Source organism: Gracilinanus agilis, chromosome 4 (genome assembly GCF_016433145.1).
Source record: "Gracilinanus agilis isolate LMUSP501 chromosome 4, AgileGrace, whole genome shotgun sequence".
NCBI classification, from domain to species: Eukaryota; Metazoa; Chordata; class Mammalia; order Didelphimorphia; family Didelphidae; genus Gracilinanus; species Gracilinanus agilis.
In genome coordinates, this window is record NC_058133.1 from 287,972,382 (window position 1) to 287,990,706 (window position 18,325).

At 36.2% G+C, this 18,325-nt stretch overlaps 1 protein-coding gene across 1 annotated transcript in view; it reads right to left on the reverse strand.

Annotated features, from left to right (window-relative positions):
- The window catches only part of PKHD1 (PKHD1 ciliary IPT domain containing fibrocystin/polyductin), a 685,806-nt gene that overhangs the window by 468,211 nt on the left and 199,270 nt on the right, over window positions 1–18,325 (reverse strand). The window contains exons 25-26 of the mRNA XM_044675345.1: window positions 11,105–11,162; window positions 1,877–2,033 (exon numbers count right to left, since the gene is read on the reverse strand). Of these exons, the coding sequence (XP_044531280.1) occupies window positions 1,877–2,033; window positions 11,105–11,162 (215 nt within the window). The remainder of the gene's footprint in view (window positions 1–1,876; window positions 2,034–11,104; window positions 11,163–18,325) is intronic.

Consider the following 18,325-nt stretch of genomic DNA (forward strand, 5'->3'; position numbering starts at 1 on the left):
CTCTCTCTCTCTCTCTCTCTCTCTCTCTCTCTCTCTCTCTCTCTCTCTCTCTCTCTCTCTCTCCCTCCCTCTCTCTCTTTCCTCTCCCTCTCTCTCTCTCTTTCCTCTCTTCTCTCTCATACATACATACATACATACATACATACACTCAATACCTTTTTTGATTTTAGGACAGTAGTTGGTAGTCAAATTGCTGTGTGACTAAGCAACTTTTTTTTTTACTATTATTATTTTAAAAAACTCCCAAATGGCTCTCTGAATACAATCCAGAGATGCTTGAACTACTGCAGTTGCCCAAACCCCTTGGAGGGATTATAATTCTCTAAAAGGAAGAGCCCTTTGGCTAAGGGTCTCTACAGACTTTCTTTTCTCTGAACTGCTGTTTCCAGGGGGTCACTTAACTCTATCATCTATAGCCCCTAGGCAGTGGGCAGCTGTCAAGGAGGAAGACTCCCTTAGCCACTGGCTATACATATGCAGAGACCTACAAAAAGAGGAGGGGCCAGAGCCCAAGCTGGCAGGCCAACCACTTTGGGTGTCCTAATGAGGACTAATTAACCAGTTTGGCTAAAAAAGTCTTCTTAATATTTAAGAATATCACAGCTTTAGGGACATAAACTGAAAAAATGTCTTGCCTTATAGGCTACCGTTAAATCATTTAGAGGTGACTATGGCCTTATATGTTACACAGGAAGTAGATACTTTTATAATTGCGATATACAGTTATACTAAAACTTTGCATCTGAGTACAAAGTTTTATCATGTTTCCATAATCAATCCAATTACTCAAGCATTTTTTTATGTCAGTATTCCATAAAGAACCTAATGTCCTTGAGGCCAGGGACTGCTTCAGTGTTGTCACTATCTCCATAATCTAACACTGTACCCAACACAAAGAGGGCCCTTAACTGATGTTTATTAACATAAATGGAATTAAATTGACTAAAGTCATTTAAAATAACTATTCTTGGAAGCAGTCAGGTGGCTCAGTGGATTGAAAACCAAGCCTAGAGACAGGAGTTCCCAGGTTCAAATTTGGCCTCAGATACTAATGTGAGATCCTTGGCAAGGTACTTACTCCCCATTTCCTAGACCTTACCAGTCTTCTACTTTGGAACCAATAAATAATATTGATTCTAAAATGAAAAAAAGGGTTAAAAAACTATTCTTCATTACACCAAGCAGAGAGAGGTCTACTTATTTAACTAAGATGAGAAAACCAAGGCATAAAGGCAAAAAGGCCAGAGGAGAGCCAGTGGCTGAGATCACCCCTGCATCCTCATTTTCTTCCAAGTTTCTAGCCTCCTAAACTCTGCTGCTTATTTCTCAATAAAGAAGTCTACTGATCTGCCTTTTCACGGGATCAAAAAATTAAAACCTCAACAGGGTAAAAGGCAGGAGGAAGTTGCTCTCTTGGCAAAAAATTTCAAAAACAGCAACCCTAACTAATTTCAGGGTTTCTGGCTATGTTGTGGGAGCCATCCAGGACAGGCATGTCTAAGGAGGGTTCTGGAAACAATGGCACTCTATAAGGATGCTGCCCACATTGATTTTCTTGTCCTTGAAGTCAAATTAAGAGGCAGTGGGATCCAAAGACTCAGGAAAAAGGGCTCCCAACTTTGATGCCCTGGGACCTCATCTCTGGAATCAAAAGGAGGCTTCCCCTCTTCTCCCTTTCCCCACACATTCTTGACCATGAGCCTGGAAGGAAGAATTCAATCAAGTCCTCCAATTTACCAAAAAAAGAAGAAAAAGCCCCAAAACAAAAACAAAAAAAAAAACAATAAACCTCATCCCTTGGCCCACATGAATAAAATTAAAATCACACACACACACAAAAGGGAAAAATACCCTCAACCCCTCCAACTCTACAGACCTTTTATATGCAGCATACCCAGGACACTAGTAGTGATGTCTAGCAGCAACGTTTGGCCACTCTCCACTGTGACGTTGTCGCCATCTTGTGGCCGACCTTGGGGAATCCAGCTGTGAGCCCTGGACCATCTGCGACAGATCTGAAGGTGAAAGTAGTCCTGGGAAAGAAAAGGTCATTTTTAAAAGAAAAGTTTAATCTAGTTTTCCAATAAAAGTCAGACGAGTTTGAGTGAGTCAATCAGAGAAGGTGCATTTGTAGGATCTTGAAGAGACAAGAAAATTAAAATCAAGGGCTAAATCTTTGATGCCATGAACTGCTCCCTCCTTTTTCTTCTCATCCAACAGTTAAAACAGGAATCAAGACAAGAGAAATTAAACCTAGAAATGCCCAATGTGTTCATGTATTGCAACTAGACGATGGCCCTTATAAACTTATAGAGTTGGAAAGGATTTCTTATTTTTTCTTTTATTTTTGTTCTCAATAGAGGGTGTCTTCCTACCTGATAGTGGATGGGAAGAGGGAGGTGGAGCTAAAGGTTTTATTTTATTTTATTTTGAGGGATATGTATTGGGTCTTGTTCAAAAAGTAATAAATAGCGGAGAATAGTGAGAATTAAAATGTTCTGCTTGATGGGTGGCATTTTGCTTTATATAATTGGTATCATTTTTCACTGGCTCTACTGCCAAGTATCCCTGTTTTATAGAGACATTCCTCTTTTCAAGTGCTTCCCCACCCCCTCCTACCACTCTACCTTATTTGGTATTATTATTGCCTTTTTCCTCTGGATCACTCACTCAGTAGCACTGAACAAAACCCATACAGATGGGGGGAAGCTGACTGACTTCAGGACAGACTAATAGCCTTGAATATCATTAATGAGAGAGGCAAAAAGAGAGGCAGAGAAATAAAGGTAGAGAGAACAAATCATCAACTTACTCATACTTTCTTTTTGAACAAAAACCCCACCATGAGAAGGTACTTCCCTGCATTCTTTGCAAAGGCCAGAGACCACAAGTATAGAATATTTCAAGTAACATTAGACTTTTTTCTATTATTTTTGTTCTTTGTTAAAAGGGTATGGCTCTTTAGGAAGAAGGGCAGATACATAGGAAATGTTGGTAATGTGAAAACAAACCATAAAGCTAAGGATGGTGGTACACACCTGTAATCCCTGCCACTGCAGAAAGCAGAGGCAAGTGAATCACTGGAGATCAGGAGTTCTGAGCTTCATTAGGGTTTAAAGCCAACCAAGTGTCTAAATTAACTTTAGTATCAATATGGTAAGTCATTTGGGGTAGGAACCACTATTTTGCCCAGGAAGCAAAAATCAGTCCATGACTGAATCAAAGCAGGCGAAAGCTTCTATGCTGATCAGCAGTGGAATCAAGTCCTAAGTCAATACCACACTTACAGCCGGAGAAAGCTACAAAGACAGCCTCAGAAAGGGGAAAAAAGAACAATGAAAGATATCAGTGATTTTAAGAGGGTCATATTAAAATTATGAGACTCTTTCAAACCAAAGAAAAATGCCTTCTGGTCCACCTTATGAGTTGCAGAAAGAAGCACTCCACTTATAGAATAATGAAGGAACTTAGAATAAATCCAAAGATCTCTTGCTTTTGTGGGGCCACAGTGATAATAGGAATAAGGAAAGGATTGGATTCCCTTAAGGAAATGTATACAACATATTTCTAACTTTCACCTGAAAAGTCCTTCTCCTGCCTTACCTTTAGGCTTCACTGAAATATTGAAACTAAGTATGTTTGTTGATGTTATGCTGGTAAATATTTAACAACCAGCTCTTAAGGAAAAAATGTATTCACAACACTTTTGAGTTTAATCTGCATTATTAACACATCCTCTACAATTTCTTAAGTCTAGTCCAGTGATGGGCAAACTACAGCCTGCAGGCCAGATTGAGGGTGGGTCCCCCCCCCCAAATGTTCTATACAGCCGCAGGACATTATTCCTAATCTGAGGAATACAACCAGTAGGATACAATACAATGAAACTTTGAAAGAGTAGCCTTAGAAACAGACTGACAGATGAGCATTTCCTTTCCTTTGGCCCCCTCTTTAAAAGTTTGCCCATCACTGCTCTAGACGGTCAACAAGATAAGTCAAGTCCTGATTTAAATTGTCAAATTTCAGAATGTAAAATGCTCATAGTAAAAATTTAGCAAATGGCTCAGGCAGTTCAAGTAGTGTTCAACACGCCCTTACTTATCTCCCCACCAAATCTGAAGCAAGGCACTTCTATATAATAACCATCTCATAAATAAGGAGACGATGAGATGCAGTGGGTAGCATTCTGGACCTGGAATCAGAGAACCAGGGTTTGAATCATGCCATTTGTTGCCAATCTATCTGCTACTTTTTAAAGATACAATTTTAATAATAATTTTCTGACATTTTGCTATCCATGCTCCTCTGAGATGGCAGGCAATATGATGTCGTTTATATAGGTGCTATCATGCAATACATATTTCCCTGCTTGCAATGTTGTGAAAGAAGACAAATCACTTTTACTAGAGCAAAATTCACAGAGGAAATAAAGTGGAAAATGGCATGCTTCAATCTGGATTCAGACTCCATCAGTTCCTTCTATGGAGGTGGATAGCCTTTTTCATCATGAATCCAGTTATGTTTCCACCTGCTACTTTGACCAAGCTTCTTTATTTCTTTTTGTATTTATTTATCTCTAAATCTATGAAACTATGACTCTAATGTTGCATCTATAAAGAGATTATTGACTAATTAAGAACAAATCACATATTCTTATCACCTGCTGAATACTAGTCATTCAACAAGCACTTAGGAAATGCCAACTATGTGTAAGACATTATGTTAAAGGAGAAAGATGAATAAGGCATATTCCTTGCTCTTTAGGATCTTGTAATCTAATACTATTACATCTGTTGTGAGTACATAATCCTGGGATAATTTCAGGCAAAACAGAAGGATATAAGTGACAAGTACTATTATCAAAAAGTGATATAAGTTCTGCAAGAGAAAACATTAGTCCTAAATTCAGAGGATCTTAAGTAATAGTCTCAGAGGATTTGCAATCAAATCAAATCCTTATCAAGGATTTGTAAACTCACTAGGACTTTAACCGTTTCTGCTCATTACAGACCTGGCTCTTTTCATTGAACCTCATTATGTCTAATATTTTCACTATTGCCATAAACATAGTGTGCACCAGAAAATATTAGTAGTGTAGGAGATGGAGTAATAGGCTTTGGTTCAAATACCATCTCTGAAATTTATTGGCCATGCAGCCCTAGAGGAGAGACAGACAGACAGAGAGACAAAGAGTGAACAATTGAGATAGAGAGACAGAGACAGACAGAGTGAGACAGAGACAGAGATTTCATCTTTAAAATGAGAGAGATTTTAAGTAGATACTTCTTATCAGTCTAAAGAAATAGCCATTTATTTAAATTTTTTAAAACACATGGAAAGAATTACATGAAATTATAGAGTGAAATGAGCAGAACTAAAATTAAACAAGAGAAATATATTTTTATGCATGCATATATCATTTTTATCAAATGATCCCTTCTCTAGTGTGGAGAGGATAGGGGGGGAATAAGATACTTAGAAATTTTAATGTAACAAATAAATAAATAAATTTTAATTTTTTTGTCTAGATGAGAAGTGTAGATTAGATGACCTTTAGTATCCCTTCCAGCTCTAAATCTATGAGTTTTTGTTAGAAGAATGAATAATTAGTGTTCTGAAAGTCTTGCTAGAAATATTATAACGACTGAAGTTAAGGAATCAAAGTATATTACAACACAAATGAGAAGCTATGAAGAAACCCCAACATCTTCATGGAATCACAGACCAGAAGGGGGTCACATAAGTCATCTCATCACCTTCTTGGGCCTTTTCTTTACCTCCCACCATGTTTCCTTAGGAACATTATTTGTCTTCTGCAAAATTAGAGTAATTTAATTTGTTTATCTAAAAAGGCAGATGGGATAGAGTAACTAACATGATTTTACAGATGAAAAAAATTGAATCCCGAAAGGTTAAGTGATTTTCCAATGTTCATATAACTAATAAGTAGCAAAACCCATATTAGAGTTGAGGAGTCTAGAGTTCGTGACTTCTGTCTAATCCAGTGTTCTTTCTACTAGGTTAGAGTTTGGAGGATTTTACAGGGCAAAAACTGTCTTTCAAATATTAGTCAAGGTCTGTTCTTCCTACATTCATTTACTACCTTTGAAAGAGTCTTTTTTCAGGAGCAGCAAGGTGGCACAGAGGATAGGAAAGCCAGGCTTGGAATTGGTAGTACCTGGGTTCAAATCTGGCCTCAGACACTTCTAACTATGTGGCCCTGGACAAGTCACTCAACCCCATTTGCCTTCTTTCTTAGAGTTGTTACTAAGACAGAAAGGAAGGGTTTAAAAGGATGAAAGGAAAGGTTCTTTCTTCCATATTCATCACAATCATCAAGTTAGTGCATATACAGAACTATAATTAGGAATTTTTTACCTGAGGCAAACACCATGAAGCATTGCCTTAAAATGGGGGAAGAGGGAGGAGGAGAAGGAGGGCAGAAACAGCTCTGTGGAGGAAAGAGACCTGAGAATGTTGGCAGGAACCTGTCTTGGAAGCTGAGAAGGGAATAGAGTGGGTTAACAAAGGAAATTCAATCACCTGAGAATCTGGTAATTTTCTCTTTTAAATAATAATGTTTACAAATTAGGTGCCAAATTCTATTGTCTAGTCTACTCAAAACTGCAAAGGTTTTCAAAGCCCTCTAAATCATGTACTTTCTGAATATGGCACCTTGGGTCAATTCTCCAGTTTCCCCAAACAATTTAATGTCTGCCTATATGATACACTTTGAAGCTCACAAAATATACAGATAAGTGATCTGGTTTTCTATCAATAGATCTTATGGTGCTTAGAACATATTTGCATGTCCACCATAGGATTAAATAAATTGCCTTACTCCCAATTTTCAGAAGATTAAAAAATGATTTTCCCAAGAACACATGGTGAGAAATACAAGGAAGATTCATAACATGCTCAGTCTTGATTAGTCCAAGAAGTCTGTTGAACCAAAACCCATATAAATAGCTAGGGGTTTTGTAAAAACAAAAGTTGAAACTTTTCTGCCTCAAAGAGGAAATTTATGTCATTCATTTTGTTCCTTTAACATGTCAGAGTTTCCCTGAACTTCAGGGTCTGTGCAGTAACTGCAAATCTCCTATGTCACCTTAAGTGGACTGGCAACATCACCAGTTATCTTGAAAGAAGTCATTGATCAGCCTGTTGGGACTATAAGCACTGCAAGGACTTTGTTGGTATATGCATGTTATATAGTGCATGGGGATCTCTCTATTTGAAGGGGATCCTGGGTGAAAAAAAAACCACAATGTTATTGCTTGGCACAAAGGAACCACATGCTTGATAGCAATTCTCTACTGTATAAAGACAGAGAGGCAAGAGAGTACCAGACCTGGAGTTGGTTTGATCTGGGTTCAAATCTCAACTCATATACTTCCTAGCTTTGTGATCCTGGGAAAATAACTTATAGACCCTGCCATTTCTATCTTAGATTAATACTAAGTCAGAAGGTAAAGGTTAAAAATTTTAAAAAAAAGAAATAGAGCCCCAAATTTGTTGATTGTTTTTTTTCCCGCTATGGTAGTTTTTACCCCAATCCTATCTATAAACTTCTTTCTTCTATTCCTTTCCTTTGGGGTTACCATTGTAACCCATAAAATTCTCCTGCTCTATAGAGCAAGAAGGATGTGAGGTACCTGATGATACCCCACCATGACCATCGCTAAGGACAAACAGACCCTTTCTATAAGCTGACATATGACAGGAAAATTTAGGAGACTTCTCTGAAAGGGCACTCTCCCTTTTAATCCAATCCTTGTTCTCCACACATAAATCTATACCCTTCTTCTTGTTGTGCTATTCTTCACTGACTTCTTCAACCAATATTCATAGTGTCTGCCATGTGCATAATGTCTAAAATTCTCACAGGGAATGTGATAGATAGAGTTTACTTGGGTTTCAGCAAAGCATTTCACAAAGTTTCACCTGCTAATCTTATGGACAATATGAAAAGATGTGGAAAGAAAATAATAGAATAGTTATCTGATTTTGGAACTAGTTGAATCATCAGACCTGAGAACTTGGTCAGCTCTATATCCTAAAGGCTTTTATACTTTTGAAACAATACAGGTCAGCAGGATTTTTTTCCTTTTTTTTTTTGTTAGTCACTGATATAGATTCGTTTCATTATTCTCCATAATTTGTATAGAGCTCAAAAAAACCAACTAGTTCCAGAAATTCACGGGTTTGTTTATTGTCATAAATGATGAAAATCAAATATTTTCCTTGAAACTGTTAGCTCACACACCAACCATTAGAAGATTCAGCCTCTGATATGGTACATTAGGAAAATTTACAGTCTTTCTGGGTATTTATAACTATATCTATGTCTAATCTATATACATTTATCTGTATCTGCATGTATATCTTTGATGAAATATTTCAAACACTACCTTGGTTTTATAAGTGTGGCCTTATTTTATAACATCAAATATAGGGAATATGGTGGAGTAGGGCATGAAGCTTCCCTCTCTCCTAATACTCCCCACAAAAAAACAAAAATAACTCCAAAAAATAAATGCTAAAAGTGGCAAAAACAGATAAGAGTCTAGAGTGAAACTGGGCAGCCATGAATAACTAGGGAGGAAGATTTTCCCTGGCCTCAGTCCCAATATGGTTGGTACTGGAGGCAAGAACAGAGCAAACAGAGTGAAATTAATAAGAAGATAGCCCCTGGGGGCAGGATTTGCAATCTCACTTGCCTCCCTGAGGATACCATTAGAATCCACAGGCAAAGAACACTGGGAGCAGCTATGTCTGCTGAGGCCTTGGTTCCAGATCCCCTGCATTCCCACAGCTGAGGACTGAAGGAGTGGACTACACAGAATCTACAGGTGCCAGGCCCTAAGGGGAGGAAGTTAAACCTCAGTGCTAAGATATACTTGAAGATCAGAGTCTAGAAACATAATCTGTCTCAGGGTGAGGCAGTAGGAGAGGAGTGAGAAAGGAGCACACATCAGAGAATGTGGTTGCTAAGGGACTGGGGCATCATCAATTGTGGTCACTCTCATGAGAGTGGAGTCCCTGGCTGCTGCCACAGAAGGAGATGGACTATCTAGTTGCAGTGGCAGAACTACTCACAGGTTCTGGAGCACCTAAGGTCAGTCATAGACTGGGGTTGGAGCAGGGAACTAGGAGTAATCTAACCCTGGATTACAAAAACTGGAGTAACTAAATAGGACTCAGAGGGAAAAAAAACATGCAAAAAAAAATCTGAAACCAGAGGTAATATATCCCAACAAAATAGGAACACTGGGTCTTGAGCAAAGAACCAATAATTAAGTCTATTGGCCTGGCCACAAAAATTTTTAATAAATAAATACGAGCAAGCAAAAAAAATATTGATAGCTATTATGGAGACAGAAAAAAACTTCAGCTTAAACTCAGAGGACAATGAAATAAAAATATCTACTTCAAAAACAGTAAAGAAATTCAATAAATGGCCACAAGCTCAAAAAGAGCTTTTGGAAGAGCTTCAAAACCCCTTCAAAAACCAAATGAAAGAGGCTGAGGAAATTTAGGGGAAAAATAAGAGCCATGCAAGAAAATCAAGAAAATTATGAAAGATCACCCACAACCATTCTGGAGGGCAATTTGGAACTATGTCCAAAGCGCTATAAAACTGTGTATACCCTCTGATCCTGTAAAACCACTATTGAGTCTATATCAAAGAGATCATAAAAAAGAACCTACTTATACAAAAATATTAATAATAACTTTTTGTTGTGGCAAATTGGAAATTGAAGGGATGTCCATCAATTGGGAAATGGCTGAACAAATGGTGGTATATGTTGGTGATGGAATACTATTGGGCTATAAGAAATGACAAGTTGGCTGTTTTCAGAAAAAGCATGAAAGATCTGCAGAGTGAAATAAGCAAAACTGGGAGAACACTGAATATAGTAACAGCAATATTGTATGATGGTCAACTATAAAAGGCATAGCTACTCTCAGGACAATTCTGATGGACTTAGGACAAAGAATTCTGTCCACTTACAAAGAAAGAATTGTTAGAGTTGGGTGCGGATCAAAGCATACCATCTTTCACATTAATTTATTTACAGTTTTATTTTTGGGATTTTAGTTTTATATGAGTATTCTTTTACAACAACGGCCAACATGAAAGTATGTTTTGCATGATAACACATATATAATCCAGATCAAAGTACTTACCAGCTCTGACAGTGGGAGGGAAAGAAAAGAGGGAGATAATTTAGATCTTATAATTTCAGAAAACATGTTAAAATTGTTATTACATGTATTTGGGGAAAATAAAATATCTTTAAAAAAAGAAGAAGGCATAGTTTGGGGGATAAGGAAGGGGTTTTTTGAATGGTGAATAGAATAAGATTTAAAAGATAAGGTGAAAGGGACCAAGGAATGACCTTTAGAATCATTTCAAAGATGGGCCAGTTTGGAACAAAGAGGACAAAGGGAGAGGATAAGGGAGGATTTAAGGGAAGGAGTATGAATTGGGAGGTTCTAGTCAAAATAATTTGAATATCAGAGGAGGGACATGGCAAAAAGAAAGGAAGAAGGGGATAAACAGTGAGAAGGAATGGAGTAGAGAGAAATTCACAGCTTGTAACTATAAGTATAAATAGAATGAATTCACCCATGGGAAGAAAATGGATAACAGAAAGGATCAAAAACCAGGACCTGAGAGTGTTGTTTACAAGAAACACACTAAAAATGAGGTACACACATAGAGGGACTGGAGCAGTAGATCCAGAGAATGCAGAGGTAGTAGTCATGATCTCTGACAGAGTTGGAGCTAAAACTGATATAATTGGAAGGGATGAACAGGGTAACTATATCAAGTTGAAGAGTACTATTGATAATAAAGCATTATCGATACTGGACCTGTATGCACCAAGAGTTATAGCATCCAGATTTTTAAAGGAAAAACTAAATGAAATACAGATGGAAATAAATTTAAAAAATTATAATAGCAGGAGGTTTTAATAGTTCCCTCTCAAAACTAGATAAATAGAACTAAAAAATAAATTTAAAAAAAGATGTTAAGAAGATGAATGGAACCTTGGATAAGTTAAATAAGATAGTTATCTGGACAGCCCCCATATACCTGCATAAGGCTAGTAGTAGATCTAAACCAGAGCATACTCATAATCCGAACATAGTTTCTGGTGCAACAACAATAGTTTAGAGAGCATAAATATTCTGCAAAAGTCTTACTTTAACACTCATTATACTATGGAGATAATCCTGCATTCCTGAGGGAATGTGGCATTGGAACAAAAGTTCCAATGGGTATGACCAAACTGGAATGACTTGGTTTTAGAAAGAGTATGTTCTTGGTAACATGCTAACCAAGTACCAATTTAGTTAAAGATGGCCCATGTAATATATGTTAACTGATAACTAGATGGGTAAGGTGATCAAATTAAATACTGATGGGAACATAGAGAAACAGGCCATATTACATTGCTAAAAGCAGCTATGAATTTCTTTTTAGAAAACAAGCTGGAAATATACATTAAGAACTATAAGGCTGTTCATGCTCATTGACCTAGGGATCTCATTACTAGGATTAGGCCCTAAGGGAATTATCGAGAAGGTAAAAAGTTATGTATGTGTGAAAATATTCATGAAAGTTTTGTCTGTAATGACCAAATAACTGGAAATAACATGAATGCAATGATTGGGAGAAATGGCTGAATAGGTCATGATATTTGAATGTAATGGATTGTATCATATTATTAGAAATGAAAAAAGATTGGAATTATAAAGAAAATAAGGGAAACATGAAAAGATGAAAATAAAATAAAATAAGAATAATATATACTATGGTTACATTAAAAAACAAACTTGCAATCAAGAGAAAAAAGTATCAAAGTAAAATAAATCCAAAGAAAAAAATAAAATGTCAAGTATAATCTTTTGGGGGGAATGGGGGTTAAGCATGGAAAATTTTCTTAGGTAAAGGTGTTCATGAAGTATTGAAGAAATCAATTTTTTTCCCTATATTAATTTTCTTATTACAGGATTTTATTAGAGTAAAAAATGTTGGGCAGCTAGATGGTACAGTGGATAGAGTGCCAGACCCTGGAGTTAAAAAGATTCATCTTCCTGAATTCAAATCTTACCTCAAAATACTTACTATCTGTGTGATCCTACATAAATTTCTTAACTCTGTTTTCCTCAGTTTCCCCAAGTGCTATACTAAGTAAGAGAACTGTTCAAAGTCACACAATTAATAGGTACTTGAAACTTAACTTTTAACTCAGATCTTCCTGAGTTAGGATCCATTGCTATATGGACTATGCCACCTGACTGATTTATTCTTTATTAATTTTCTTGTTGGTTATATAAAAATTCCCAAATATCTCCATTCCTTCCTTCTCTCCTCACATTATAGAAGGCATCACTTGACCAAAAAAAAGTATATATAAATTATGTATTTCATGTTTCTATTTATCAATTCTTTCTCTGGAGGAAGATATTCATGAGTTATTCTTCAAACATTAATTCTGTAGCTATATATAATGTTCTCTTGATTCTAGTCATTTCACATTTAATAATTTCAGATACATCTATTCATGATTTTAAAAAATTTACCTGTTAATTATTTCTTACAATGCATTATTATTCTATCACAATCATATGCCACAACTTGTTCAGCCATTCCCAAATGATGGGAATTCCCTCAATTTCTGGTTCTTTGCCATCGTAAAGAGACCTACAATAAATATTATAGAATATATAGGTTCTTTTTCTTTTTCCCCGATTATCTTGGAAAACATACCCAGCAGAGGTATTATGTGTTGTATATAATTTTATAACTCTCGGCATAATTCCAGATTGTCCTCCAAAATGGCTAGGTCAGTTCACTTCCACCAATAATGTATTAATGTCCCTATTTTTCCATATCCCCTCCAACATTTGTCATTTTGACCTTTTATGATTTTAGCCAATCTGATAGGTATGAAATGATATCTCAGAACTGCTTTGATTTGCATTTCTCTAATCAATGATGACAGAGCATTTTTTTCATGTGACTATATATGGCTTTGATTTCTTTATCCAGAAACTATTATTTTTAATAGGGATAAGCTCGAAGCCTTTCCAATAAGCTCAAGAGTGAAAGAATGATGCCCAATATCACTAATTTGTTTGCTGCATGTCTGTTCTGATCCACTGCTCTACCTTTATATTTCTTAGCCAGTATCAGGTAGTTTTGATGAGTGCTATACCATACAGTTTAAAATTAAATACTGATAGATTTCCTTTACATTTTTTCATTAATTCCTTTAATATTCTTGACCTTTTGTTTTTCCAAAAGCAGTTTCTTATTTTTTCTAGCTCAATTTGTTTTTTTTGTTTTTTTACAATTTAATTGGGATAACATTGAAGAAGTAGAATAGTTTATGTAGGATTGTCATTTTAATTGTATTGTCTTTGCCTTCCCATTAACAATTAATATTTTTCCTGTTATTTAAATCTTAGTTTATCTGTGTAAAATTAATCTATAATTATGTTCTCATAGTTCCTGGGTTTGTTCTGGCAGGTATAGTTTCAGGTATTTTATTCTGTCTATGGTCATTTTAAATGAGGTATCTCTTTTTCTTAAAACTCTTACATTCTATCTTAGAATAAATATTGTGTATGGGTTCCAAGACAGAAGAGTGGTAAAGCCTGGGCAATGGGGGTTAAGTAACTTGTCCAGGGTCATATAGCTAGGGAGTATCTCAGGCCAGATTTGAAACCAGACCCTACCACCTCTAGGCCTGACTCAATCCACTGAGCCACCTAGCTGTTCCTGAGATATCTCTATCCTTGCAAGTCTTTGTTAGTGATATGTATAAATGCTGATGATTAATAAAGTACTTTTCTAAAATTGATAATTTCAACTACATTTAGTTGAATCTCTAGAATTTTCCACACATAACACCATATTATGCACAAAAAAGATAATTTTATTACATATTTGCCTATTTTGACATCTTTAATTTCTTTTTCTTCTCTTAGCACTATTGCTAGCATTTCTAATAAATATTAAATAATATTAGTGATATTGGGTGTCATTCTTTCACTCCTGATCATATTGGAAAGGCTTTGGGCTTAACCCCATTACAAATAATATTTGCTGGTGGTTTTAGGTAGATGCTTTTATCATTGTAAGAAAAAATTCATTTATTGCTCTCATTTATTTCTTATGCTTATGCTATTGTAGTGTTTTTTTTAGTAGGAATGAATGTCTAGCTGACTTTATATCATGGGATTTAGATATATGTTCCCATTTAACAACAGTATTATAAGTTTTATTACATGAGAGTGGTAAGTAAAACTACCTTATATACCCAGTTTTTGCTGCCTTCTCTAGGAATGATAATTTAAGTACAACCTTAGTTGCTATTATTAATAAAGGCAATTCTAGGCATGGAACTGACCATAGATTTTGCCATAAAACTAATTCTGATTAAATATCCTTATGAGCTTTGAAGTAATAAAAACCACAAGGATCTACCCCATCCTCCACAAAAGTAGCCAAAATGGTATTCCTGGTGCACATACACAGACTGAACCATGTTATACTCTTCTGCACAATAAATTCCAATGGCTACTATCATGAGTCATATCAAAAACAAATTCTTCTTTGGGGCACTGAAAGCCCCTTCAAAACATAGATTCAAGGTGTCTTTCTAGCCTTTTCCTTCATGCACAATACGTCCTAGCTTCTTGTTGCTCCTCACATAAACAGCACCCCATATCCCTTCTCAATGCCTTTGCAGAAGTTGTTCCCCATCCCTGGAGTGCCCTCCTCTTCACTTCTATCTTTTAGAATCCTTAGCATATATATATATATACATATATATATATATATATAAATATATATATATGTGTGTGTGTGTGTGTGTGTGTGTGTATTCCTCTATATCCAGCTCTATATCAAATGCCCAAGCATCTAAGTCATAAAAATATTGGACAAGACAGAATCAAAGACAGAGATCTATCTTCAAAAGTTAGATAATAAGGAAAAAGACTTGTACAAAAATATTTATAGCTGCACTCTTTGTGGTGGCAAAAAAATGGAAAATGAGGGGATGCTCTTCAATTGGGGAATGGTTGAACAAATTATGGTATCTGTTAGTGATGGAATACTATTGTGTTCTAAGGAATAATGAACTGGAGGAATTCCATGTGAACTGGAATGATCTCCAGGAATTGATGCAGAGTGAAAGAAGCAGATCCAGGAGAACATTGTACACAGAGACTGATACACTGTGGCACAATCAAAAGTGATGAACTTCTGTACTAGCCACAATGAAAGGATCCAGGACAATTGTGAAGGGCTTAAGAGAAAGAACACTATCCATATCCAGAGAAAGAACTGTGGATGTAGAAACACAGAAGAAAAACAATGGCTTGATCACATGGGTTGATGGGGATATGATTGGGGATGTAGACTCTAAACGATCACCCTAGTGCAAATATTAATAATATGGAAATAGGTCCTGATCAATGACACATGTAAAACCCAGTGGAACTGCTCATTGGCTATGGGAGGAAGGGAGGGAAAGAACATAAATCATGTAACCATGGAAAAATATTCTAAATCAATTAATTAAATAAAATTTTTCTATTAGGAAAAATGTTATCTTAGAGACAGAGAAACAGACAGGGAGAGGGAGAGGGAGAGACCATATACTTACATTGTATATACTTACATGTGTATATATCCCATCCTATAGAATGCCAGTTCCTTGGGAATAGGGACTGGTTCATTTATGTCTTGATACCCCCAGCAATAAGCTCTGTGCCCAGCATATAGTAAGCACTTAATAAGTGCTTGAAAGTTGATATAGACAACAGTGAATGCACTCACTTAGGGCAGTGATGACAAAAGAGGAGAAAAATTCAGAACCAGATACCTTGCTATACTATTCTACTTCCTTTCTGAAAGGGTCACTCCATTGCATTCACTTCTCTCAATTTTGCTTCATTCTTTCTCAACACTATTTATATTCTGGTCCAAAGTAAGTTATACTAATCTTGTTCCCATAATGTGTTTTCTATAAATAACATAGCATAAATTCTGGTGTTCCTGACCACCTGAATACATCGAGTGCCCCATGGGAATTTTCAGGGCAGAGATCGAAGTGCCACTTCCATTCTCTTGGGATTCATACCCAGCAGTAACTCATTCTATCACAACACTTAGAAAACCTCTGAAAGGTTTCAACTGCCAATCTGACTGTATAAAGTGATGATTGCAACATATCAGAAGAATAGCTATAGCCCAATTTGCTTTCACAACCTTTCTAAGCAGTACATAAGTAATAGGTATAATTTGCAGATAGGTGGTGCAGGAGATACAGTTCTGACCCTGGAGTCAGAGGAACTTGTCTTCTTGAGTTTAATTCTGGTCTCAGACTCTTATGAACTACATGACTCTTGGAAAATCATTTAATCATATTTGTCTCAGTTTCCTTATCTGCAAAACAAGCTGGTGAAGGAAACAGCAAACCACTCCAGTATCCTTGCCAACGAAAACCTAAATGGGATCACAAAGAGTCCAATATAACTAAAATAACTGAGTAAAAAGAACAAAAATAACTAGCTTTATGTAGTTTTCTGTTTAACAAAACATTTTGCATTCATAATTTTATTTGTACCTTATAACAAACCTGCAGGGTAGGTAGGGCAGGTACTTATACTCCCATTTTTACAAATAGTAAAACTGAGGCTCAAAAACATTAAAAAACTTGCCCAAGGTCACATGGCTAATGAGTGGTAGAAGTTTTTGAATCCTCATTAATGTTCTTTTTACTGCACCATTATTGTCCATTAAGGCATGGTTCTGATTCAATTAAAACTAATGCTAACTTCTATGCACTGTATTCTTTTCACTATACCCTGCTATCTCTCTATCTTAAAAACAAAGAAATTAGGTAATGAGTTCAACACACAATAGCCAGTAAAGTATAGGGAAAAGACCTGTGTTGTACTCCATTCTCTATGATTTTATCAACTGTGACTTGGACAAGTCATTTAGACACCCTGGCTCTAGGTTTTGTCATCCATAAAATGAGCAGCTTAGATGAGGTAATAGCTAAACTTCCTCTTTTTAGCATTAGAGCATAATATACTAAATATATAGAAGTCTAGTTGCCAATAATTTGTCTGGTGAACTTTCCACTACACAGCATGTCAGTGACTTATGGATGGACACTTACCAGAACCTGTAGAAAATGAGCAAGATATCCATCATTTTCATTAGCTCAAATAAATTGGACATTCTGGTTATTGTGGTCCCCATTTGTTTTGCATGTAATTCTTTAAAATGGTGCCTGAGTTTCTTTTCTACAGCACATCCTAATTAGCATCAAGGAGAAGAACTGTGCCATTGTACTAAGAATGCTGGAATTGGAGTTAGAAGACTTAGTTCCAAGCCTTGCTCTGCCACTTACCAGCTGAGTGGCTTTGGGTAAATCATTTATCCCTCTGAAGGGATAACTTGATCTTCTAATGAAAAACAAATAGATATCTCATCAATCTGGAAGTCCTCTCCAATAATGCAGACCTGCAAGCTAGTCATGCCTGTTCATCTCATGGTACTCTTGTTCATATCCTCACATAAATTTATCTACCCCATATGTGACAGCCTAATTCATCCATAAAACAGTGATAATAATAGCTGCCCTGCCTACCTCGAAGCATGCTGTGAGAATCAATTGCTATAATGAGTTCAAAAGTGTTCTGCAAACTCTAAAGCACTATTCAAAAGGGATTATTATTACTTTTGTTATGAATTAACCCTTATTGATCAATAGGATGTAAGCTACTTGGGGCAAGGGTTTTTTTTTTTAGTTTTGTATTTTTATTTCTAGAGGCTAGCAAGATGTCTTGCACATCATAGGCACTTAATAAAAGTATATTCAATGGAATGGAATGGATAGATCAGATCTTACTTTACCATTTCCTTGGTTCTCCTTTGGCCCCAGGTATTTTCACAATCAATGGAAAGAGTTGTTACTGGGACAACACAAGAAGTAATTTCTTCAGCTTTGCAGAAAAGATTAACTAAAATATATAATTCTTCAAAATATCTAACTGCAGACAAGAATGGGAGTAGCTATAGTCAGGAAGATCTATGGTTTGACTTAGTTATCTCTACAGTATATTTTATTCTTTGTTCTTTCATGAGAATGATCCTAGGGAGTAAGCAGGAACTAACTTCCTTTTAGAGGGCAATGGTCTGCTTTCTGGACAGTTTCTCTTCTCTTTTTCTGATGGCTAAGTTTGATGTTATGCCCTATTGCCAACCAAAGCCATCTGGCAGTGC